This window comes from Panulirus ornatus, chromosome 2, assembly GCF_036320965.1.
Source record: "Panulirus ornatus isolate Po-2019 chromosome 2, ASM3632096v1, whole genome shotgun sequence".
Taxonomy (NCBI): domain Eukaryota; kingdom Metazoa; phylum Arthropoda; class Malacostraca; order Decapoda; family Palinuridae; genus Panulirus; species Panulirus ornatus.
This window is the reverse complement of record NC_092225.1, coordinates 81,580,113-81,604,204: the sequence shown is the minus strand read 5'-3', so window position 1 is coordinate 81,604,204 and position 24,092 is coordinate 81,580,113. Positions and strand designations below refer to the sequence as shown.

General features: G+C 47.4%; 1 protein-coding gene across 1 annotated transcript in view; it reads right to left on the bottom strand.

Moving 5' to 3' along the window:
* Positions 1-575: 575 nt before the first annotated feature.
* mav (TGF-beta domain-containing family member maverick) overlaps positions 576-24,092 on the bottom strand; it is a 180,171-nt gene continuing 156,654 nt past the window's right edge. Inside the window, exon 3 of the mRNA XM_071678291.1 lies at positions 576-9,740. Coding sequence (XP_071534392.1) covers positions 8,884-9,740 — 857 coding nt within the window. The 3' untranslated portion in view covers positions 576-8,883. The remainder of the gene's footprint in view (positions 9,741-24,092) is intronic.

The window sequence follows — 24,092 nt, the reverse complement described above, 5'->3', positions numbered from 1 at the left end:
GTAAAATGTGATATATTATTCGAGCGGAATCTTTTACAAAAATTATTCTTTTTTTTTATTCAACAATTTGTTTACATGAGTTGCCAATGTTATAAATCTTTTTTATCCTCTTGAGAACACGAAGCTTACAGAGCAGGAGAGACACATGCATACACCAAGTCCTTAGTAAGTATTCGCAATATATATATATATATATATATATATATATATATATATATATATATATATATATATATATATATATATATATATAATATGTGTGTGTTATGGTAAGAAAGTATGACAGGCGTGTGGACCCGTCTCTTAACTTTATATATATATATATATATATATATATATATATATATATATATATATATATATATATATATATATATATATATATAAAGTGTCTTCAATCTTATGTGTGTATACACACACACACCAGCCTAAGCCAGGTACCCATTTATCGACCAACCCCGAAGGGAGAATGAACAGGTGGGCTGGCTGTGGGCCGAGCACCGAGGCCAGGACACGGAGGAGGACGAACCCGCGCAAGTGCCATGATCAACGATGCTATCCACTACGCCCGTGTGTGTGTGTGTGTGTGTGAGAGAGAGAGAGAGAGAGAGAGAGAGAGAGAGAGAGAGAGAGAGAGAGAGAGAGAGAGAGAGAGAGAGTATAAGAAATACATGTACTAAGGCAGAGTGTAGAGATGGTATATTCTGGTTTCCTTAAAGCAATGAGCAAACATGAGGGTTTTCCCCTATATGAAGGAAAACGATGACCAAGGACTAGTTACATCGTACATGGTTCAAAATGAAATATAAGGAAACCCAATGAAGTTTTCCTGAGTATGATCAGACAGCACGCTGACTACACCTGGTGGGGCTGATGTGGTTGGTTTACTGGCACGAACAGGCCGGTGGATCACGACCAAACCTGCTGTGGCCCAGGTCGGGGGTCGTCCGTCGTTTAGGTTGGACCACCTGACAAAGAAACAACTCGGAGGAGGCACTAAACTACCTACAATATCCAAGAGGGTTTGGAATTCCGTATGTGTGTCTATACATGTGTTTACAAAGCGGCGTTTACGGTCAATTGAAAGTCTTTTAATACAACGAAAATCACTCAATTACTTCCCCTAACACCGGCTCCCGTCATCAACGCCAGGCAACCTACTCTTTGGCTGTTCCTCAACGCCACCTTCTCGTCATCCTCAACCAGTATTTGATTGAATTTCATTGGCATTTTTATGTTACGATAATTTATACACTTCTTTCTCAAGAGGATAATATCTCAGAATTTCTTTACACACTGGATTTATGCAAAATATAATAATAGACTTTCTTAGCCTGGTAGATTTTCAGGGGTAGAAATAGACTTAACAGTGTTAAATATATCATTAGGAACAGGAGATTATGCCAAGTTGGAAGGTAAAAATTATGACATTTTGTAAGGAAAAACAAAATGTTGTGGCAAACCCAAATTGATGAATCAGTCTGTATTTTGTACAAAATAAGTGAGATGTTTCTTTCTGTAGATTGATATAAAAAAGATGTTCTTTACGTATTATATATTTTCAAGGGTATAACCTCTCAACTTTCTGCCCCTGAACTCCACCGTCAAAACATCAGTAATCACCTAATGATATGCCCACATCACTGAGGTTTCAAGTATAATAACTGATATGACAGATCTATAGATGATGGACCCTCGAGCCGTGAAGACCACGACACAAAACAAAAGAGAAACGAAACACAGCGTTATGAACCTGTACACCAGGGGTGGTGTCCAGCAGGTCATGGAGTCAGAGCAAATGAAGTTACACAAAAGAGGATGGTCCATCGTTTTATCGTTCTTTTTTATATTAGATTAATATACAAAAATACTTTATAACAGGAAGCAGCATTTGTTGATCTTTGGAAAGGAGTCTTAAGTTACTGTTTGTGCCAACATATACAACCTGAATAATTAGCAAATCATAGTATGTACAGCATTGTATCATAAATAAGAATAATAACTAAAATAATATAATAAATCACAATTCTAGTAAGATGTTAACATCATGAAGCATCACAATATGCGAGACACCCACCTGACGATACACCAGAGGCCGCTCAACCCGGCACCACCCCTGAACCATCAACCCCAGGGGCTGGCCCTTGACCTACTGAACTCCGAGGTTATCGTCTGTTTACACACTGCAGTAAAGTAAATATTTTATGGATAAAAATACTGTTTCACATAAATAGTATTCCTTCTCAAACAGAGAACAAGTGAATATATACAAACGCAACTTGTTTGATTCTATATAGAACATAAAGAGCGATTAGCGTCATTTAAATCATGGATCCAGCGGTTTGGATCTGTTCAATGATTACGTCTGGGACAGTTCACCTGGTGCTAGCTACACTCTTCACGACCTGCGCCTCGGCGGTGGCAAGGATAGTCGAGGGGGAGGAGCAGTGGGGGCGCACTGCTGGGGGAAGGGGAACCAAGTGGGGACGTAGCTGGCCTCCGGGAACAACATTGGAAATGAATCGAAACTCATTGTGAGCAAAGCACGTTGCCTGCCCTCTGCCGTTCTATGATTATATATATATATATATATATATATATATATATATATATATATATATATATATATATATATATATGAGAGGTAAATACGACTACGATTAGAAGTACGGCCAGTCCGTGAACACAGTAGCCGCAAGTGACTGAAGGCGAAGCTGATATGCCGGAGAGTCCGACGTCCCAGGTAAAGGATATGTCGAGATATGTTGGAGTATGTCAGTGACCCGTCACGTGTCCAGGGAGACGTAGTTCTACAGGGACTGGGGGAGTAGGGAGAGGGTCGGGGGTGAAGGGAGGAGGGGACGGGGAGGCTACCTTGCCTTATGACTAGGAACACTATCACAGGAATCAGCGCGTCGCCGAGCCCGCCAGCGGTCGGCCACACGTTTTCTGGCGGGCGTAACTCACCCTCAAGATTGCCAGACTTCTGACCTTTGACCTCGCTTGTCCCTGACCTAATGAGTGTTGTAATGTACGTATGTATACAAGTATATATACACACACACATACTTCAAAGTGTATGTATACGCTGGCGAGACCCTGCCAGTACAGAGGTACTCCCGCCCTAGCGTCGTCCACGGGAAGGTCCGCAACTCCCTCCCTGCGCGGGGACCTCCCCGACCTGACGCCACGACAGTCGGGCGTGGAGCAGGCGCGGGGTGGTCGTCGTGTGGAGCCAGCCCGGGCCACGCCTGGGGAGACTCAGGCAGTACCCGAGACGACCCCACCAGAAAAAAAAGAACAAAAAAAAAAGATAAAATCTACGAAAACTGCATGAAGGGAGAGAGTGGCGGACGCAGGGTGGGCAGGCGACGCTGGGGAACAGGGCTGTCAGGGCAGTGTGTACTACCCCTCACCAGACCAGCAGGTCAGGGAGACGGGGAGCCCTCGGCCCTGCTTCTATTGCCTGCTGTCTCCCAGAACATCTCTGGAACTACACTAAGTGGAAGTTGGAAACTACGTGAAAATGTCTTCCTCTGGATGACATCCATCTACTGGTTGTGTGTTCGACGTCTACCACAGATATAGTGTCAATAGTGCCCTCGAGTTGAGAGTCGCGCGCCTCCACCCACGGCAACAACTACTTCTTGACGTCCGTGGGTGAAGACCTCTTACTACTTGCCTACTCACAATCACGAATCATGATCAGGTTTAGCAAATCGTTTTTTCCGATGAATAGGATCAGCGCCTTATGATTCTTTTCTTTAGGTTCAAACTGGTGGTGGTGTTGAGTAGCATGATGGTAGGCTATTGTGTCCCTTCCACTAAGGTCTCACCTTGGGTCCGTCTGTCCACCCAGCTGTTCTTTTACCTTACGTTGCCCAACTGTATATCCTGAGGTAAAATCTGGTTCGAAATCGTTCTTGGAAGGTACCCACTCGGGACAGACGGTATCAGTGGGCCTGAACACCTGGCAGACGTGTGGATACGTCCACGTTTAGCGCTGGTAGTAAAGTCACTATCACCAGATATAATGATACCGGACGATCTCACTCTACACTGGAGATCGTTTGACATTGACGGTTGCGTTCAAACCGGGGTTTCACCCGCACGAAGACTACAAATGACGGCTAAGTACCAGACTCATCCAGCCCTGCCTGGCCATCACCAAACACCGTCTATTGTTTTTTTGCACTTGGCTTTCTTACTCCTTCCTAATGTTATGACATGTTTTGAAGAATTTGATAACCAAGGCAGAATTATTCTAGTCTCAATGAAAAGAATTCTACAGAGAATATCATACTACAAAAGTATATTTTAAAGACTCGAACTTAAGATTATGTTTCTTGGTACACCCAAGGTATAGAAAAGTACATCAAATTTTTCTTGCTACAAACTACAGAAAAGTATGTAAATGAAACATCCGTGGACGTAAATGTCGATGAAAACTAATCTTACGAGCAAACCACCTCAGCTTACCATAGCTTACGCTGTCATCGGCTTCATTTTCTTCAGATGCCAAGCGTGGCTGGCTCTGCTAAAGTGTCTAAAACTCTCGTACAAGACATTCTTTCTCTGTGTCTACAACCGGTTTACTTTGAAGGTTCAGAATGTGGTGACCACGAGGGACACAGTCTTTGGCAATGGTTAAGAGATTGGTACTCAGCTCCCAGGTGCGCCCTGCCACGTTGATAAGACGAGTGTGTCCTTTACAATAGTTCTCCGTCTGGCAGGTGAGGGAGCCAGGCAGACATGCGTGGGGCGGCGTGGGACCCACACATCGCCTCCATGTCCCGCAGACTGCCTCACTGCTGCCACCTAACATCTACATTTTTTGGTTTACTAAGAGGGGAACTTTTCGGTGTATCATGAGGGCAACACAAGCACACCGTGGCGGGCACTGGCTACACAAGAACACCGTGTTCCGCCAGAGGTCATCCCCAAGCATGTTCACCATGCCAGTGACGCACTACAAAATGTTTCACCGTTGGCAGGCTCCACACACCAGTTTCACCGCTGGGATGACACACAGAAACTGTTTCACCACCTGGGTGACTAACAATGTAGTGTTTCACTACTAGGGTGATGCAAAATGCAGTGTTCCACCTTCAGGGTGACACACAACGAAGTGTTTGACCCAGGGTGTTGTACACAACGCTGCGTCTCACACCGGAGGGTGACACACACAACACTATGTCTCACAACTAGGGTGACAAAAATGCGTTGTTTGACTAATGGGTGACATACAACTTAGTGTTTCACTTCTAAGATGATACAACACAAAATTCTTTACTTAAATGACACACAACACACGTTTTAACACTAAGGTGACTCACCACACTGTGTTTCACCACTAAAGCGAAGCACAATATAGTGTTTCACCACTGGAATGAAACACAGGTGTTTCACCACTGGAATGATGATGACCAGTTTCATCACTGGAATTCTACCCATATGTAGGATTACAACTGGAGGTGTGCAAGACAGTGTTTCAGCCCAGGAGTGACACACAACACAGTGTTTCACCCCACGAGAGGTATACATTTGCATTAAACTCTAGGTTGACATTCAAACACATACACCAAAATGAAACTGAAGGCCATGAAACTGTCAGGCAGTAATTCATGAAACAAGACGTTCGGCCGACTGAAGGTTCGCTTCTGTGGGGGTCTGACTGACTGACTGATTGACTGAAGGGAACTGAACCCCTGAAAGCTAGGAAGGGGGGGGGGGCGTCGCGGGAGGGTAGGGATGGAAGGGGAGGTGGAGGGCAGCTGGGGTTCTGTAGAAGCTAAGCGGTTAACCTTAATGACTTGCTGTAAGGCGGGGACACATGCCCACCCTGGCCAGCTCACCTCAGTACGGCCCACGTCAGGTCTCCAAGAATCGCACTTAATAAAAAAACAAGAATTAAAACCAATATTCACACTCAGGTAGCAAGGCCAGAGAAGACAGGAATTCATAGACTCCAAAAGCCTAAATGCTCGATTACATGACACTAGCCTAACCATTTATTCTCCTATCAATATGGTTCGCTAACATAGATCCAATAATAAAGATTGCACTGCAGAGCACATAAGATCACACTTAATCTGGCCCAGAGACTCGGTCGCTATTCATGACATACATCTATCACAGGTAAACAACATTAATTACACTGAATCAATACTGCTCAAAATAGCTTTAACATCAGCATGACTGACAATAAACTGTGGGGTGGGGTGGAGGGGGGGTTGAGAGAGAGGGAATAGGAGGAGGAGGAGGAGGAAGGAGGAGGAAGGGAGGGGAGGGGAGGGGAGAATCACCCACATTTATGATGTAGTAATGACGTCAGTGCCACGTCACAGGATGACGACACATCATGACACCCGTTTCCATATAAAAGTATAAACTGAGTGGAGAGTCACGTCACAGAGAACGAAAGGCAACACCAGGACGCAGCTGCTGCTTGGTTGTACAACATCAAACATGACAACTTAAAGTGTCCAGCGACCGTGAGAGCAGAGGAGGAGGAGGAGGAGGTGGTGGCACCACTGAACGGATGGAGGAAGGACCACATAGCTCACTACCTAGCATGTTGGGTGAGCCATCGATGCTGCTAGGGACGGGGATCTTGCTAAGGTGAGGGATCTTGCCAGGGTGAGGGATGCTGTCAGGGTGAGGGATCTTGCCAGGGTGAGGGATGCTGTCAGGGTGAGGGATCTTGCGAGGATGAGGGATGCTGCTAGGGTGAGGGATGCTGCTCGGATAAGGGAACTTGCTAGGGTAGAGGATCTTGCGAGGGTGAAGGATGCTGCTGCACCAGGGGAATTTGCTGGGGTGAGGGATATTTCTTGGGTAGGGGACTTTGCTAGGATAGGGGGCCCTGCTCAAATGAGGAATGTTGCTAGGGTGTGGGATCTTTCTTGGGCGAGGGATGGTGCTTGGGTAAGGAACCTTGCTAGGGTGAGGAATGCTGCTAAAGTGAGGGACCTTTCTTCGTAAGGGACCCTCCTGGGGTGAGGGATGCTGCTAGGTTCGGGTCCTTCCTGGGATGAGGGATGCTGCTAGGTTGGGGTCCTTCCTAGGGTGAGGGATGCTGCTAGGGTGGGGTCCTTCCTGGGGTGAGGGATGCTGCTAGGTTGGGGTCCTTCCTGGGGTGAGGGATGCTGCTAGGTTGGGGTCCTTCCTGGGATGAGGGATGCTGCTAGGTTGGGGTCCTTCCTAGGGTGAGGGATGCTGCTAGGTTGGGGTCCTTCCTGGGGTGAGGGATGCTGCTAGGGGTTGGGGTCCTTCCTAGGGTGAAGGATGCTGCTAGGGTGGGGTCCTTCCTAGGGAGAGGGATCATACGAGGATCAGGGGCCCTGCTAGGGTGAGGAATTTCCTGGATGGGGGACCTTGCTAAGGTTACCGATATTTCTAGGGTGGGGAAATTTGCTAGGATGAGAGACCTTTCTAGTGAGGGAAGCACCGAGGGTAGGAAGCCTTGCTAGGGTGAGGGATGCTGCAAGGGTATGGGACATTCCTAGGGTTGGGACCTTGCTAGGGTGAGATACGATTTCAGGGTATGGGACCTTGCTAGGGTGAGCGATGTTTCTAGGGTGGGGGAACGTGTTAGGGTGAGGGATGCTGATAGAGTGGGGGCCTTGCTAAGCTAAGGTGAGGGATGCTTCAAAGGTAGAGGACCTTGCTAGAATTGTGGATCTGCCTAGACTGGGGGACCTTGACAGAGTGAGGGATGCTGCCAGGTTAGGGGACTTTCCAAGGGTGAGGGATGCTACGGTGGCAGGAGACCCTGATAAGGTGAGGAACCTCGCTAAGGTGAGGGGAGTTGCTGGTATGAGTGATGGTACTTCGGTGTGAGGCAAGTGGGAAGTTTCTATGGCAGAGGATGCTACCAGGCTGAGGACTGCTGCTATGGTGCCACTTACGGTGAGGTATGCCGATAGGGTGGGGGATGATGCCAGGGTAAGAGACACTGATAGAGTTTGGGATGTTACTAAGGTAAAAGACGTGTCTTCGGTGAGGGACATTGCAAGGGTGAGGGGGGGTCCTACTGGGACGAGAGTCATTGCTAAGGCGAGGACTGCAGCTAGGGTGAGGGATGCTGGTATGGTGAAGACTGCCGCTAGGGTCGGGAACCGTGGTAAGGTGAGAGGATGCTACTAAGACAAAGGATGCTGTTAGGGTGAGGGTAGTTATCAGGACAGGGGATGGTGCTGGGGTTAAGGGCGGTGTTGGGGCTAGGGTTGCTGCTAGGGTGAGGGCAGGAAGAACTGGCGTGATGGTGGTGAGGGAGATCTGCTGGGAGTGGCTAGCATGAGGTTTATGAGGATAGAGGGCTGTGCGGGTCGACAGGGGAGAAAGTTAACAGGGTGTGAGGGAAAGAATGGTCGCTGGACAGAAGGGGATGAATTGGCGGGGGAGGGAGGTTGCTGGATTGACGGTTGAGGCGTTGGGTTGGCGGGGGAGGTAGGCGCTGGGTTGACGGGGTAGTACAGTACTGTTCACTGCTACACATCACACCCCCGCCTGACACAGCGGAATGTAAGGTCCTTCTCTAGGATGTCAGGCAACTAAGGAACACCATGATGTATGGAGGAACTAACTCACGTACACGGAACACAGGTGCGGAACACCGCAGTGTACGTATGAACACGAGAACACGGAGCACATTGTGGGTGACACGGCGAGGCACCGGGCACCTACAGGCCCCCGGCAGGTGAGGGAGGAGCACTGGTGCTGACCCTTGGGCCACACTGCCCTGCCGGTTCAGGAAGCGTAGTGGGAGTGACTAGTGAGGACGCCCCTGTTGCTGCTGCTGCTGCTGAGGGCACCCTCCGAGGCGGGGCTCAACCCGGCCTCCTGCTGCTATGAGACTAAGACGGACGGTGGCCGCCACACTCAGGCACAGCCACACTCTGTGACGATCATGTCGTCCCAGTACGTGGTGGCCAGCTTGCCGAATTCATTAAAATGGAGTATGAGGAGTCCCTTGAGGGCGGTGGGAGCGCAGCACGGCCTCGGGATCTTCTTCTTGTGTTTCATCTTCAGGAGTGACTGTAGCAATGCGTGCTCGTTGGCTGGGTTGTAGCGAGGAGGACATCTTCCACTGCAGTAGAATGCGTCGAAATCGTCAGGAGACTGGACGAAATCAAAGTCAGGAAGGTCACTGAAGCGCACCTTCATGGAGCGTCGGCAGCAGCGGGACCGGCGACGACGCCCGTTGGAGTTCGTTTCGCGACAGTCGCCGCGATGTCGCCACTTGGCCTTGGTGGCGCGAGACAGATCTGGCGACCGCTTGACCCTCCGCCCGGCCGGCACCTGCGTCTGCACGTCCAGCGTGGGCACGTAGGTGGTGTTGGAGGTGTCTGCTCCCGTATGGATGGTGACCCCCGCGGCGGCGCAGTCGGGGCACTGGATGAGGACGCCAGCCTCATCCCGCGGCGCCCCCAACCACTCCTGCACCGCCTCCGTCACATCCACGGACAGCCACTCGTCGCCCGTCACCGACACATTCAACGACCGGATCAAGACAGGCTGCTGTTTGCGACGGCGACGACGACGACCAAGGCTGTTCATCTGGTAGAGGCTGACTGTCACTGTGTCGTGGGCTGGGTCCTGGGGCGCTGGTCCGCCCGTCTTCCACAAACGACACGTCGCCTCCTTCACGCCGTGCTCGTGGTGGTACACGCGTCGCACGGGTACCGCCACATGGAAATGAACCACCTGGCCCTCCACGGTCGCGCTCCGCCGCCCTCCTGCAAGAAAAGTACAACATAAAGTCACTGTAACACACCCGCACACTCAACACCACTGTAACATACTCGCACACTCAATACATCATTACGTAATGACATACATCATCGTATCTTTAAAAACAGTAGTACAGGAGACCCAAACACTCGTCTGCTGGACCTCTATAGTGTTGCACATAACCAGAAAGGATAGAGATAAGGAATAAGTACTCATGGTGAGGTGTCATGTACAGGTCTTACGTCCGAGTTGGTGAACATTACCCTCACTTTGACCTAACTCTGCACACACTCACTCTCGCTAGCTCGGTCAATACGGCTAAATCTCATCTTTGGTACTCGTACGTAAGCACTGTCTCTCTGTCTGTCTGTCTGTCTGTCTGTCTGTCTCTCTCTCTCTCTCTCTCTCTCTCTCTCTCTCTCCACTAGGTCACGTCTTATGAATATCGTAAGAATTTCTTTCCGATTCGACTGAGCAGAATCTTGGTTCCGGGTTCTAGAGTCATGTGGTCGCTCTTGGAGTACTGATTTTTTCTTCTGTAGTTCGGAGTTACTTCGAAGTGTAACATCTCGCTCGACAAGTGTGTGTGTGTGTGTGTGTGTGTGTGTGTGTGTGTGTGTGTGTGTGTGTGTGTGCGCGCGCGCGCACGCAGCGTAGAAAGCTAGAACACGTCAAAGCATCCAGTCTTTCTGGTAATTAATTCCCAGTTCTGTTTGATGCATCATTAGCCTACAAGAGCTGCACAGTGTTGTCAAGGCATTTTCTCTGGCCAGTTTGTGACGATTCTTTTGAACTGGACACACTGTACACAGAGAGAAGTGTGGGCTGGGAGATCATGGGACGTGGTCAGGTGTGGGCTGGTGGTTCCTGTCAGACCCAGGGTTGTGAGTGTACCCACTGCTGACCCAGGGTTGGGTGTGTACCTGTTACTGACCCAGGGTTGGGTGTGTACCTGTTGCTGACCCAGGGTTGTGTGTGTACCTGTTGCTGACCCAGGGTTGGGTGTGTACCTGTTACTGACCAAGGGTTGGGTGTGTACCTGTTGCTGACCCAGGGCTGTGAGTGTACCTGTTGCTGACCCAGGATTGTGTGTGTACCTGTTGCTGACCCAGGGTTGTGTGTGTACCTGTTGCTGATCCAGGGTTGTGAGTTTACCTGTTGCTGACTCAGCGTTGTGTGTGTACCTGTTGCTGACCCAGGGTTGGGTTTGAATCTGTTGCTGATCCAGGGTTGTGTGTGTACCTGTTGCTAACTCAGGGTTATGTGTGTACCTGTTGCTGACCCAGGGTTGTGTGTGTACCTGTTGCTAACTCAGGGTTGTGAGTGTACCTGTTGTTGACCCAGGGTTGTGTGTGTACCTGTTGCTGACCCAGGGTTGTGTGTGTACCTGTTGCTAACTCTGGGTTGTGTGTGTACCTGTTGCTGACCCAGGGTTGTGTGTGTACCTGTTGCTAACTCAGGGTTGTGTGTGTACCTGTTGCTGACCCAGGGTTGCGTGTGTACCTGTTGTTGACCCAGGGTTGGGTGTGAATCTGTTGCTGATCCAGGGTTGTGTGTGTACCTGTTGCTAACTCAGGGTTGTGTGTGTACCTGTTGCTGACCCAGGGTTGTGTGTGTACCTGTTGCTAACTCAGGGTTGTGAGTGTACCTGTCGTTGACCCAGGGTTGTGTGTGTACCTGTTGCTGACCCAGGGTTGTGTGTGTACCTGTTGCTAACTCAGGGTTGTGTGTGTACCTGTTGCTGACCCAGGGTTGTGTGTGTACCTGTTGCTAACTCAGGGTTGTGTGTGTACCTGTTGCTGACCCAGGGTTGTGCGTGTACCTGTTGCTAACTCAGGGTTGTGAGTGTACCTGTTGTTGACCCAGGGTTGTGTGCGTACCTGTTGTTGACCCAGGGTTGTGTGTGTACCTGTTGCTAACCCAGGGTTGTGTGTGTACCTGTTGCTGACCCAGGGTTATGTGTGTACCTGTTGCTAACTCAGGGTTGTGTGTGTACCTGTTGCTGACCCAGGGTTGTGTGTGTACCTGTTGCTAACTCAGGGTTGTGTGTGTACCTGTTGCTGATCCAGGGTTGTGTGTGTACCTGTTGCTGACTCAGGGTTGTGTGTGTACCTGTTGCTAACTCAGGGTTGTTTGTGTACCTGCTGTTGACCCAGGGTTGTGTGTGTACCTGCTGTTGACCCAGGGTTGTGTGTGTACCTGTTGCTGACCCAGGGTTAAGTGTGTACCTATTGCTGACGAAGGGTTATGTATGTAGACAAGGGTTATGTATGTACCTGTTGATGACTCAGGGTTGTGTGTGTACCTGTTGCTGACCCAGGGTTGTGTGTGCATCTGTTGCTGACCCAGGGTTGTGGGTGTGTACCTGTTGTTGACTCAGGGTTGTGTATGTACCTGTATATCACAGGACACACATGGTTACCAGGGAAGGAGACGCCCAGTTACTGGATACGAGAGACTGTGTTTATGCTGAGAGAGAGAGAGAGAGAGAGAGAGAGAGAGAGAGAGAGAGAGAGAGAGAGAGAGAGAGAGAGAGAGAGAGAGAGAGAGAGAGTATGGGGGGAAAGTGAGACAGAAAACGGAGGATGAGGATGGTGTCCTTCGCATCAATCATCACTTGTTGTTCAGTGATGCTGTACATTCCCTGGAACTGACATCCAAAAATTCGCGACATTTCAGTGAAATAGAACATACATGAACTAGCTACAAATGTACTAAAGTCTGCAGCGTTATACACTCTCAGCACGGTCGCTCTCATCATGGTAAGAACCAACAAGGGAAATAAGATTCTTTACACTAAGGGTCACGGAGGCGTCTATGCATCCAGCCTGACCTCTCGTTCTGCGTCGAGTGCCCGCTGCGCTCCTCTGGTCTGAGTCACACAGGTCAGGCCTAAATATTTAGGTTGTCCTGTGAGGTGACTAACACGGTCGGGATGTGTCACCCTTGCCCAGAACAAGAGGCTATATCTGGCCCCGTCTGATCATCCCGGTCTCCCGAACCCTGACCAAGTGGGGCTACCGTGCGCTGCCACTGTGTAACGTCATCATGTTTACATGGTTCTCTTTTCTGGTTGGGGGATGGGGCGGGGAAGGACGGGGAGGGGGGTGGGGGTGGCAGTGAAGTATAGAGTGTGTGTGTGTGTGTGTATGTGTGTGTGGAGTGAGTTTATGAATGTAAGAAATATTTGTGTTGGTTATTCGTTATCATACTTTCGGTGTGTTTAGACATAAATGATGATGTTTTATTACGTGTTTACTTCGTATATGTACAGCACTTCCGCTCCGTCGTTAGTGGGCGGTTAAGACGTCGATGGTTTGATGAGGGAGATGGTTGTGTGTCTCGCCATTCATCGTTTGTCATCACCTGGTGCGCTGTAGGCCACGCAGACCCACTCTAACTTTTTAGAATCCACTAGAAGAAAAAAATGTACTGGTGGTCTGTTTAATGATTACATTTGTAACTGTATACGACTGTGGACGGACGTAGGTGCGATGACAGTGGTGCACTAGTGTCCGTCTGTCTGTCACTCAGTACCAGCCCACACGGCGGGACGGGACGCGCGCACACCGACGCCAAACCACGAGCCTAGCTTTTGTGTTGACATGCGTGACGTCAGCTGTCGCTATGGCCGACATGATGAACAAGGCGGTTCTCCTAACTCACGTATGTAATTTCCAGGACACCTAAATATTCAAATCTTCTTTCCGTAACATTTTCCGTTAAAAGACAAACAAAAATGATTATAATCTATATCTTTCAGCATAATTGGGGAAGCGTGGTGGAGTGTGGCCAGCCTAGCCGCCAATCTGTGCGGCCTAATTGCTAAGCCATAAGTTTTCCCGAGGTGCTCAAACTTTGTCTTAATTGAAAAAGCGGCGACGGTGTAGACAACTGAGAGATAACACCGCGGAGGGGAAGATGATTTTCACTCCTCTCTTCTTTCCCTCGCGTGTTTCACAATCGTGTCCTTTCAATACAGAAACGACGCTTCACAAGCCACAAATGTCCTGCGCTTAGAAAAATCTCTCAAAACCTCCAGTAAGTTTGCAGACATTACCAACACTTGCAGTGACACTACTACACTCATACCCCGAACACTGAGAGAACATATCTAAAATACCTGAACTTTTAGGAAACTCAATCATCGCTAATTAGAGGGGTATGAATACCACTTATAATTGGCCAGGGTATCAAGTCTAGGCAGGACAATAACATGAAAACAATAGTAATAATTACAGGTAACAACACCAATAATAATAATAATAATAATAATAATAATGTGAAAATAATAACTATGTTATTTTACTACTGTATACATCTAATACTACGATTACTACAACTACTACTACTACTACTAATAATAATAATAACAACAACGGGAACATAATTAGCACAGTTATTCCTTTGATGCTCATCAGTGCTACCGATATAATGGCTAGTCATCATCATAACTATTTCATCACATCTGCCACACTGACCTTCATCATCATCATCATCACTATCATCGTCACAGTAACGACCATCCTTTCACCGTGGCCATCATCACTATCACCATTCTACCATTCTCATCATCACCATCATCTCAGCATCATCAGACGATGGCCATGGCTTGAACCACCAGGCTATTGTACTATACACCTGGCTACTGAACTATACACCAGACTGTTGCACTATACACCAGGCTATTGTATTATACACCTGGCTACTGAACTATACACCAGACTGTTGCACTATACACCAGGCTATTGTACTATACACCTGGCTATTGAACTATACACCAGACTATTGCACTATACACCAGGCTATTGTACTATACACCTGGCTATTGAACTATACACCAGACTATTGCACTATACACCAGGCTATTGTACTATACACCTGGCTATTGAACTATACACCAGACTGTTGCACTATACACCAGGCTATTGTACTATACACCTGGCTATTAAACTATACACCAAGCTATTGCACTATACACCAGGCTATTGTACTATACACCTGGCTATTGAACTATACACCAGACTATTGCACTATACACCAGGCTATTGTACTATACACCTGGCTATTGAACTATACACCAGACTGTTGCACTATACACCAGGCTATTGTACTATACACCTGGCTATTAAACTATACACCAAGCTATTGCACTATACACCAGGCTACTGTACTATACACCTGGCTACTGCATTATATACATCAGGCTACATACTATATATCAGGCTACTGCATTATACACCAAGCTATTGTGCTATACGTGTGACCACACATTCGTGTCTCCTGGTCAGTAGAAAGGCAGCCATGGTGACGCCTGGTATCTCTACTAACCAACTAGACAAATAATAATAATAATAATAATAATAATAATAATAATAATAATTCCGGTCAGTATTTCAGGTGAAGCCATGAGATGGCAGTAGCTTGTGACTTCCTGTGATAGACACTGTGCTCACGTCGTAGTGGTGGGGAGCGGGGCAGACTGGCTCTGTACTCTGCCCGACCATGAACTAAGAAGCCAATACACGTACGTACACTTTCCGCGGTCTAATCTTCACATTTTTGTCTTTGTTATAACGCGAGAGTTTTCCTTCACGTGTTTTGTTTACAATTCTTTTTGGGCGAAGTTTGGCGCGTTTTCGCGAAAGTTTGGCGTAACTGCCGATCATGAGAGAGTTTTGATGGATTATCTGATTTTCTTCAGACATTCCTCTCTTGACTGGGTTGTGATCCCCAACTTGATCACGCTCCCAGCCTCTGTAGGTGCCTTATCTCACCGTACAGGCCCCACTGTCTCTCTCCCGTCTCATACAGGCCCCACTGTCTCTCTCCCGTCTCATACAGGCCCCACTGTCTCTCTCCCGTCTCATACAGGCCCCACTGTCTCTCTCCTGTCTCATACAGGCCCCACTGTCTCTCTCCTGTCTCATACAGGCCCCACTGTCTCTCTCCTCTCTCATACTCTCACTCAGGCTGTTCTGTCTCTGATTTTACCCCAACTATACCCGTCCTTTCACCCTCTCTAGACCTCTCACTTTGCTTCCCGTATCTCGCGCTGCCACAAGCGACCTCAAACCCCTAAACATTACCCCACTGAGGATAACACTGAGGATAACACTGAGGATAACACTGAGGATAACACTGAGGATAACACTGAGGATAACAACTGATAATAACGCTATCCGTAACAAGACGACATTAGACACCATATTACACATACAGATCAACATGACCGTTACACTCGCAACCAACCGACATAAAACGAACGGTTTATATGCTAAAGCAGGTGGCAGCCATAAACCTCCAGTGTAGGATATCAAATAAAAAAAAAAAAAAAAAACCAGGAGAATCAAGACGAGTACAGGTAATCACGTTACCTGGCTGTTTCGTAATATCATTAGAGAAAATTGACTTAAATTGGATGGGAAGACTTACACGCTGCCACAAGGAAAATTAATCTTCAGCTGACATTTTGAGATGGTCTGAACAATGCTGTGGTTAAGCTAAGCTTTGAGGGGAATAATGATATTGTCTAAATAGATATGAGGTTACCAAGAGGGGTATAAACCCTCGACTCCTGTCTATCGAACTATAATTCATTATTCACTCTCTCTCTCTCGTGTCTGTAATATCGTCTCTTAGTTACAGCGGAAAGTGTTTCAGTGTTTCATTACGAGAGAAAAATATACGAAGGGTTTCATCACGGCCGAATTCTTTTACGAAATCTCTGAGGTATTTGTCTAACTACATATTGACCAAGTACCTCAAGGTGAAGACCCGCTTCATTGTCTATGAACGACTCCAACATTAAACAAACCCCAGACGGGCCGCAACGCCCCGGACACCATATTGTGAGTCTTGGCAACCGGCGGGACGGCATCCAATCCCACGTCTACTTCCTCCCTTCCTCATCTGGAGTGTAGCGGAACTTTTGGACGTCTTATTATTTCCCAACTCCCGCACTCTGTCTTCCTTTAAGAGGCACATCTGTCACCACTTGATGGACGACTCTCACTGGCAGTTTTGTTTCCCCAGTCCTGCTCCTGATGTGCGCTCTGCCACCAGTGATACCTGACTTATTGTGTGTGTGTGTGTGTGTGTGTGTGTGTGTGTGTGTGTGTGTGTGTGTGTGTGTGTGCATTATATAGTCACTTGTTTACCAAATGGCGTCCTAGCTACGTCTCTTCGTTGTATATCAAGTGACTTATGTTTCTTTCTTGTATCTCCCCTGATGATGTGATTATTACACGAAAGTGAACTTGGGAACTTATCGCGCTTCTTTTCCCCGTGGACTCTCTCTCTCTCTCTCTCTCTCTCTCTCTCTCTCTCTCTCTCATATCGTAAGAATTTCTTTCCGATTCGACTGAGCAGAATCTTGGTTCCGGGTTCTAGAGTCATGTGGTCGCTCTTGGAGTACTGATTTTTTTCTTCTGTAGTTCGGAGTTACTTCGAAGTGTAACATCTCGCTCGACAAGTGTGTGTGTGTGTGTGTGTGTGTGTGTGTGTGTGTGTGTGTGTGTGTGTGTGTGCGCGCGCGCGCACGCAGCGTAGAAAGCTAGAACACGTCAAAGCATCCAGTCTTTCTGGTAATTAATTCCCAGTTCTGTTTGATGCATCATTAGCCTACAAGAGCTGCACAGTGTTGTCAAGGCATTTTCTCTGGCCAGTTTGTGACGATTCTTTTGAACTGGACACACTGTACACAGAGAGAAGTGTGGGCTGGGAGATCATGGGACGTGGTCAGGTGTGGGCTGGTGGTTCCTGTCAGACCCAGGGTTGTGAGTGTACCCACTGCTGACCCAGGGTTGGGTGTGTACCTGTTACTGACCCAGGGTTGGGTGTGTACCTGTTGCTGACCCAGGGTTGTGTGTGTACCTGTTGCTGACCCAGGGTTGGGTGTGTACCTGTTACTGACCAAGGGTTGGGTGTGTACCTGTTGCTGACCCAGGGCTGTGAGTGTACCTGTTGCTGACCCAGGATTGTGTGTGTACCTGTTGCTGACCCAGGGTTGTGTGTGTACCTGTTGCTGATCCAGGGTTGTGAGTTTACCTGTTGCTGACTCAGCGTTGTGTGTGTACCTGTTGCTGACCCAGGGTTGGGTTTGAATCTGTTGCTGATCCAGGGTTGTGTGTGTACCTGTTGCTAACTCAGGGTTATGTGTGTACCTGTTGCTGACCCAGGGTTGTGTGTGTACCTGTTGCTAACTCAGGGTTGTGAGTGTACCTGTTGTTGACCCAGGGTTGTGTGTGTACCTGTTGCTGACCCAGGGTTGTGTGTGTACCTGTTGCTAACTCTGGGTTGTGTGTGTACCTGTTGCTGACCCAGGGTTGTGTGTGTACCTGTTGCTAACTCAGGGTTGTGTGTGTACCTGTTGCTGACCCAGGGTTGCGTGTGTACCTGTTGTTGACCCAGGGTTGGGTGTGAATCTGTTGCTGATCCAGGGTTGTGTGTGTACCTGTTGCTAACTCAGGGTTGTGTGTGTACCTGTTGCTGACCCAGGGTTGTGTGTGTACCTGTTGCTAACTCAGGGTTGTGAGTGTACCTGTCGTTGACCCAGGGTTGTGTGTGTACCTGTTGCTGACCCAGGGTTGTGTGTGTACCTGTTGCTAACTCAGGGTTGTGTGTGTACCTGTTGCTGACCCAGGGTTGTGTGTGTACCTGTTGCTAACTCAGGGTTGTGTGTGTACCTGTTGCTGACCCAGGGTTGTGCGTGTACCTGTTGCTAACTCAGGGTTGTGAGTGTACCTGTTGTTGACCCAGGGTTGTGTGCGTACCTGTTGTTGACCCAGGGTTGTGTGTGTACCTGTTGCTAACCCAGGGTTGTGTGTGTACCTGTTGCTGACCCAGGGTTATGTGTGTACCTGTTGCTAACTCAGGGTTGTGTGTGTACCTGTTGCTGACCCAGGGTTGTGTGTGTACCTGTTGCTAACTCAGGGTTGTGTGTGTACCTGTTGCTGATCCAGGGTTGTGTGTGTACCTGTTGCTGACTCAGGGTTGTGTGTGTACCTGTTGCTAACTCAGGGTTGTTTGTGTACCTGCTGTTGACCCAGGGTTGTGTGTGTACCTGCTGTTGACCCAGGGTTGTGTGTGTACCTGTTGCTGACCCAGGGTTAAGTGTGTACCTATTGCTGACGAAGGGTTATGTATGTAGACAAGGGTTATGTATGTACCTGTTGATGACTCAGGGTTGTGTGTGTACCTGTTGCTGACCCAGGGTTGTGTGTGCATCTGTTGCTGACCCAGGGTTGTGGGTGTGTACCTGTTGTTGACTCAGGGTTGTGTATGTACCTGTATATCACAGGACACACATGGTTACCAGGGAAGGAGACGCCCAGTTACTGGATACGAGAGACTGTGTTTATGCTGAGAGAGAGAGAGAGAGAGAGAGAGAGAGAGAGAGAGAGAGAGAGAGAGAGAGAGAGAGAGAGAGAGAGAGAGAGAGAGTATGGGGGGAAAGTGAGACAGAAAACGGAGGATGAGGATGGTGTCCTTCGCATCAATCATCACTTGTTGTTCAGTGATGCTGTACATTCCCTGGAACTGACATCCAAAAATTCGCGACATTTCAGTGAAATAGAACATACATGAACTAGCTACAAATGTACTAAAGTCTGCAGCGTTATACACTCTCAGCACGGTCGCTCTCATCATGGTAAGAACCAACAAGGGAAATAAGATTCTTTACACTAAGGGTCACGGAGGCGTCTATGCATCCAGCCTGACCTCTCGTTCTGCGTCGAGTGCCCGCTGCGCTCCTCTGGTCTGAGTCACACAGGTCAGGCCTAAATATTTAGGTTGTCCTGTGAGGTGACTAACACGGTCGGGATGTGTCACCCTTGCCCAGAACAAGAGGCTATATCTGGCCCCGTCTGATCATCCCGGTCTCCCGAACCCTGACCAAGTGGGGCTACCGTGCGCTGCCACTGTGTAACGTCATCATGTTTACATGGTTCTCTTTTCTGGTTGGGGGATGGGGCGGGGAAGGACGGGGAGGGGGGGTGGGGGTGGCAGTGAAGTATAGAGTGTGTGTGTGTGTGTGTATGTGTGTGTGGAGTGAGTTTATGAATGTAAGAAATATTTGTGTTGGTTATTCGTTATCATACTTTCGGTGTGTTTAGACATAAATGATGATGTTTTATTACGTGTTTACTTCGTATATGTACAGCACTTCCGCTCCGTCGTTAGTGGGCGGTTAAGACGTCGATGGTTTGATGAGGGAGATGGTTGTGTGTCTCGCCATTCATCGTTTGTCATCACCTGGTGCGCTGTAGGCCACGCAGACCCACTCTAACTTTTTAGAATCCACTAGAAGAAAAAAATGTACTGGTGGTCTGTTTAATGATTACATTTGTAACTGTATACGACTGTGGACGGACGTAGGTGCGATGACAGTGGTGCACTAGTGTCCGTCTGTCACTCAGTACCAGCCCACACGGCGGGACGGGACGCGCGCACACCGACGCCAAACCACGAGCCTAGCTTTTGTGTTGACATGCGTGACGTCAGCTGTCGCTATGGCCGACATGATGAACAAGGCGGTTCTCCTAACTCACGTATGTAATTTCCAGGACACCTAAATATTCAAATCTTCTTTCCGTAACATTTTCCGTTAAAAGACAAACAAAAATGATTATAATCTCTATTTTTCAGCATAATTGGGGAAGCGTGGTGGAGTGTGGCCAGCCTAGCCGCCAATCTGTGCGGCCTAATTGCTAAGCCATAAGTTTTCCCGAGGTGCTCAAACTTTGTCTTAATTGAAAAAGCGGCGACGGTGTAGACAACTGAGAGATAACACCGCGGAGGGGAAGATGATTTTCACTCCTCTCTTCTTTCCCTCGCGTGTTTCACAATCGTGTCCTTTCAATACAGAAACGACGCTTCACAAGCCACAAATGTCCTGCGCTTAGAAAAATCTCTCAAAACCTCCAGTAAGTTTGCAGACATTACCAACACTTGCAGTGACACTACTACACTCATACCCCGAACACTGAGAGAACATATCTAAAATACCTGAACTTTTAGGAAACTCAATCATCGCTAATTAGAGGGGTATGAATACCACTTATAATTGGCCAGGGTATCAAGTCTAGGCAGGACAATAACATGAAAACAATAGTAATAATTACAGGTAACAACACCAATAATAATAATAATAATAGTAATAACAATAAGTGAAAATAATAACTATGTTATTTTACTACTGTATACATCTAATACTACGATTACTACAACTACTACTACTACTACTACTAATAATAATAATAACAACAACGGGAACATAATTAGCACAGTTATTCCTTTGATGCTCATCAGTGCTACCGATATAATGGCTAGTCATCATCATAACTATTTCATCACATCTGCCACACTGACCTTCATCATCATCATCATCACTATCATCGTCACAGTAACGACCATCCTTTCACCGTGGCCATCATCACTATCACCATTCTACCATTCTCATCATCACCATCATCTCAGCATCATCAGACGATGGCCATGGCTTGAACCACCAGGCTATTGTACTATACACCTGGCTACTGAACTATACACCAGACTGTTGCACTATACACCAGGCTATTGTATTATACACCTGGCTACTGAACTATACACCAGACTGTTGCACTATACACCAGGCTATTGTACTATACACCTGGCTATTGAACTATACACCAGACTATTGCACTATACACCAGGCTATTGTACTATACACCTGGCTATTGAACTATACACCAGACTATTGCACTATACACCAGGCTATTGTACTATACACCTGGCTATTGAACTATACACCAGACTGTTGCACTATACACCAGGCTATTGTACTATACACCTGGCTATTGAACTATACACCAGACTATTGCACTATACACCAGGCTATTGTACTATACACCTGGCTATTGAACTATACACCAGACTATTGCACTATACACCAGGCTATTGTACTATACACCTGGCTATTGAACTATACACCAGACTATTGCACTATACACCAGGCTATTGTACTATACACCTGGCTATTGAACTATACACCAGACTATTGCACTATACACCAGGCTATTGTACTATACACCTGGCTATTGAACTATACACCAGACTGTTGCACTATACACCAGGCTATTGTACTATACACCTGGCTATTAAACTATACACCAAGCTATTGCACTATACACCAGGCTACTGTACTATACACCTGGCTACTGCATTATATACATCAGGCTACATACTATATATCAGGCTACTGCATTATACACCAAGCTATTGTGCTATACGTGTGACCACACATTCGTGTCTCCTGGTCAGTAGAAAGGCAGCCATGGTGACGCCTGGTATCTCTACTAACCAACTAGACAAATAATAATAATAATAATAATAATAATAATAATAATAATAATAATAATTCCGGTCAGTATTTCAGGTGAAGCCATGAGATGGCAGTAGCTTGTGACTTCCTGTGATAGACACTGTGCTCACGTCGTAGTGGTGGGGAGCGGGGCAGACTGGCTCTGTACTCTGCCCGACCATGAACTAAGAAGCCAATACACGTACGTACACTTTCCGCGGTCTAATCTTCACATTTTTGTCTTTGTTATAACGCGAGAGTTTTCCTTCACGTGTTTTGTTTACAATTCTTTTTGGGCGAAGTTTGGCGCATTTTCGCGAAAGTTTGGCGTAACTGCCGATCATGAGAGAGTTTTGATGGATTATCTGATTTTCTTCAGACATTCCTCTCTTGACTGGGTTGTGATCCCCAACTTGATCACGCTCCCAGCCTCTGTAGGTGCCTTATCTCACCGTACAGGCCCCACTGTCTCTCTCCCGTCTCATACAGGCCCCACTGTCTCTCTCCCGTCTCATACAGGCCCCACTGTCTCTCTCCCGTCTCATACAGGCCCCACTGTCTCTCTCCTGTCTCATACAGGCCCCACTGTCTCTCTCCTGTCTCATACAGGCCCCACTGTCTCTCTCCTCTCTCATACTCTCACTCAGGCTGTTCTGTCTCTGATTTTACCCCAACTATACCCGTCCTTTCACCCTCTCTAGACCTCTCACTTTGCTTCCCGTATCTCGCGCTGCCACAAGCGACCTCAAACCCCTAAACATTACCCCACTGAGGATAACACTGAGGATAACACTGAGGATAACACTGAGGATAACACTGAGGATAACAACTGATAATAACGCTGTCCGTAACAAGACGACATTAGACACCATATTACACATACAGATCAACATGACCGTTACACTCGCAACCAACCGACATAAAACGAACGGTTTATATGCTAAAGCAGGTGGCAGCCATAAACCTCCAGTGTAGGATATCAAATAAAAAAAAGAAAAAAAAACCAGGAGAATCAAGACGAGTACAGGTAATCACGTTACCTGGCTGTTTCGTAATATCATTAGAGAAAATTGACTTAAATTGGATGGGAAGACTTACACGCTGCCACAAGGAAAATTAATCTTCAGCTGACATTTTGAGATGGTCTGAACAATGCTGTGGTTAAGCTAAGCTTTGAGGGGAATAATGATATTGTCTAAATAGATATGAGGTTACCAAGAGGGGTATAAACCCTCGACTCCTGTCTATCGAACTATAATTCATTATTCACTCTCTCTCTCTCGTGTCTGTAATATCGTCTCTTAGTTACAGCGGAAAGTGTTTCAGTGTTTCATTACGAGAGAAAAATATACGAAGGGTTTCATCACGGCCGAATTCTTTTACGAAATCTCGAGTTATTTGTCTAACTACATATTGACCAAGTACCTCAAGGTGAAGACCCGCTTCATTGTCTATGAACGACTCCAACATTAAACAAACCCCAGACGGGCCGCAACGCCCCGGACACCATATTGTGAGTCTTGGCAACCGGCGGGACGGCATCCAATCCCACGTCTACTTCCTCCCTTCCTCATCTGGAGTGTAGCGGAACTTTTGGACGTCTTATTATTTCCCAACTCCCGCACTCTGTCTTCCTTTAAGAGGCACATCTGTCACCACTTGATGGACGACTCTCACTGGCAGTTTTGTTTCCCCAGTCCTGCTCCTGATGTGCGCTCTGCCACCAGTGATACCTGACTTATTGTGTGTGTGTGTGTGTGTGTGTGTGTGTGTTTGGGTGTGCATTATATAGTCACTTGTTTACCAAATGGCGTCCTAGCTACGTCTCTTCGTTGTATATCAAGTGACTTATGTTTCTTTCTTGTATCTCCCCTGATGATGTGATTATTACACGAAAGTGAACTTGGGAACTTATCGCGCTTCTTTTCCCCGTGGACTCTCTCTCTCTCTCTCTCTCTCTCTCTCTCTCTCTCTCTCTCTATATATATATATATATATATATATATATATATAT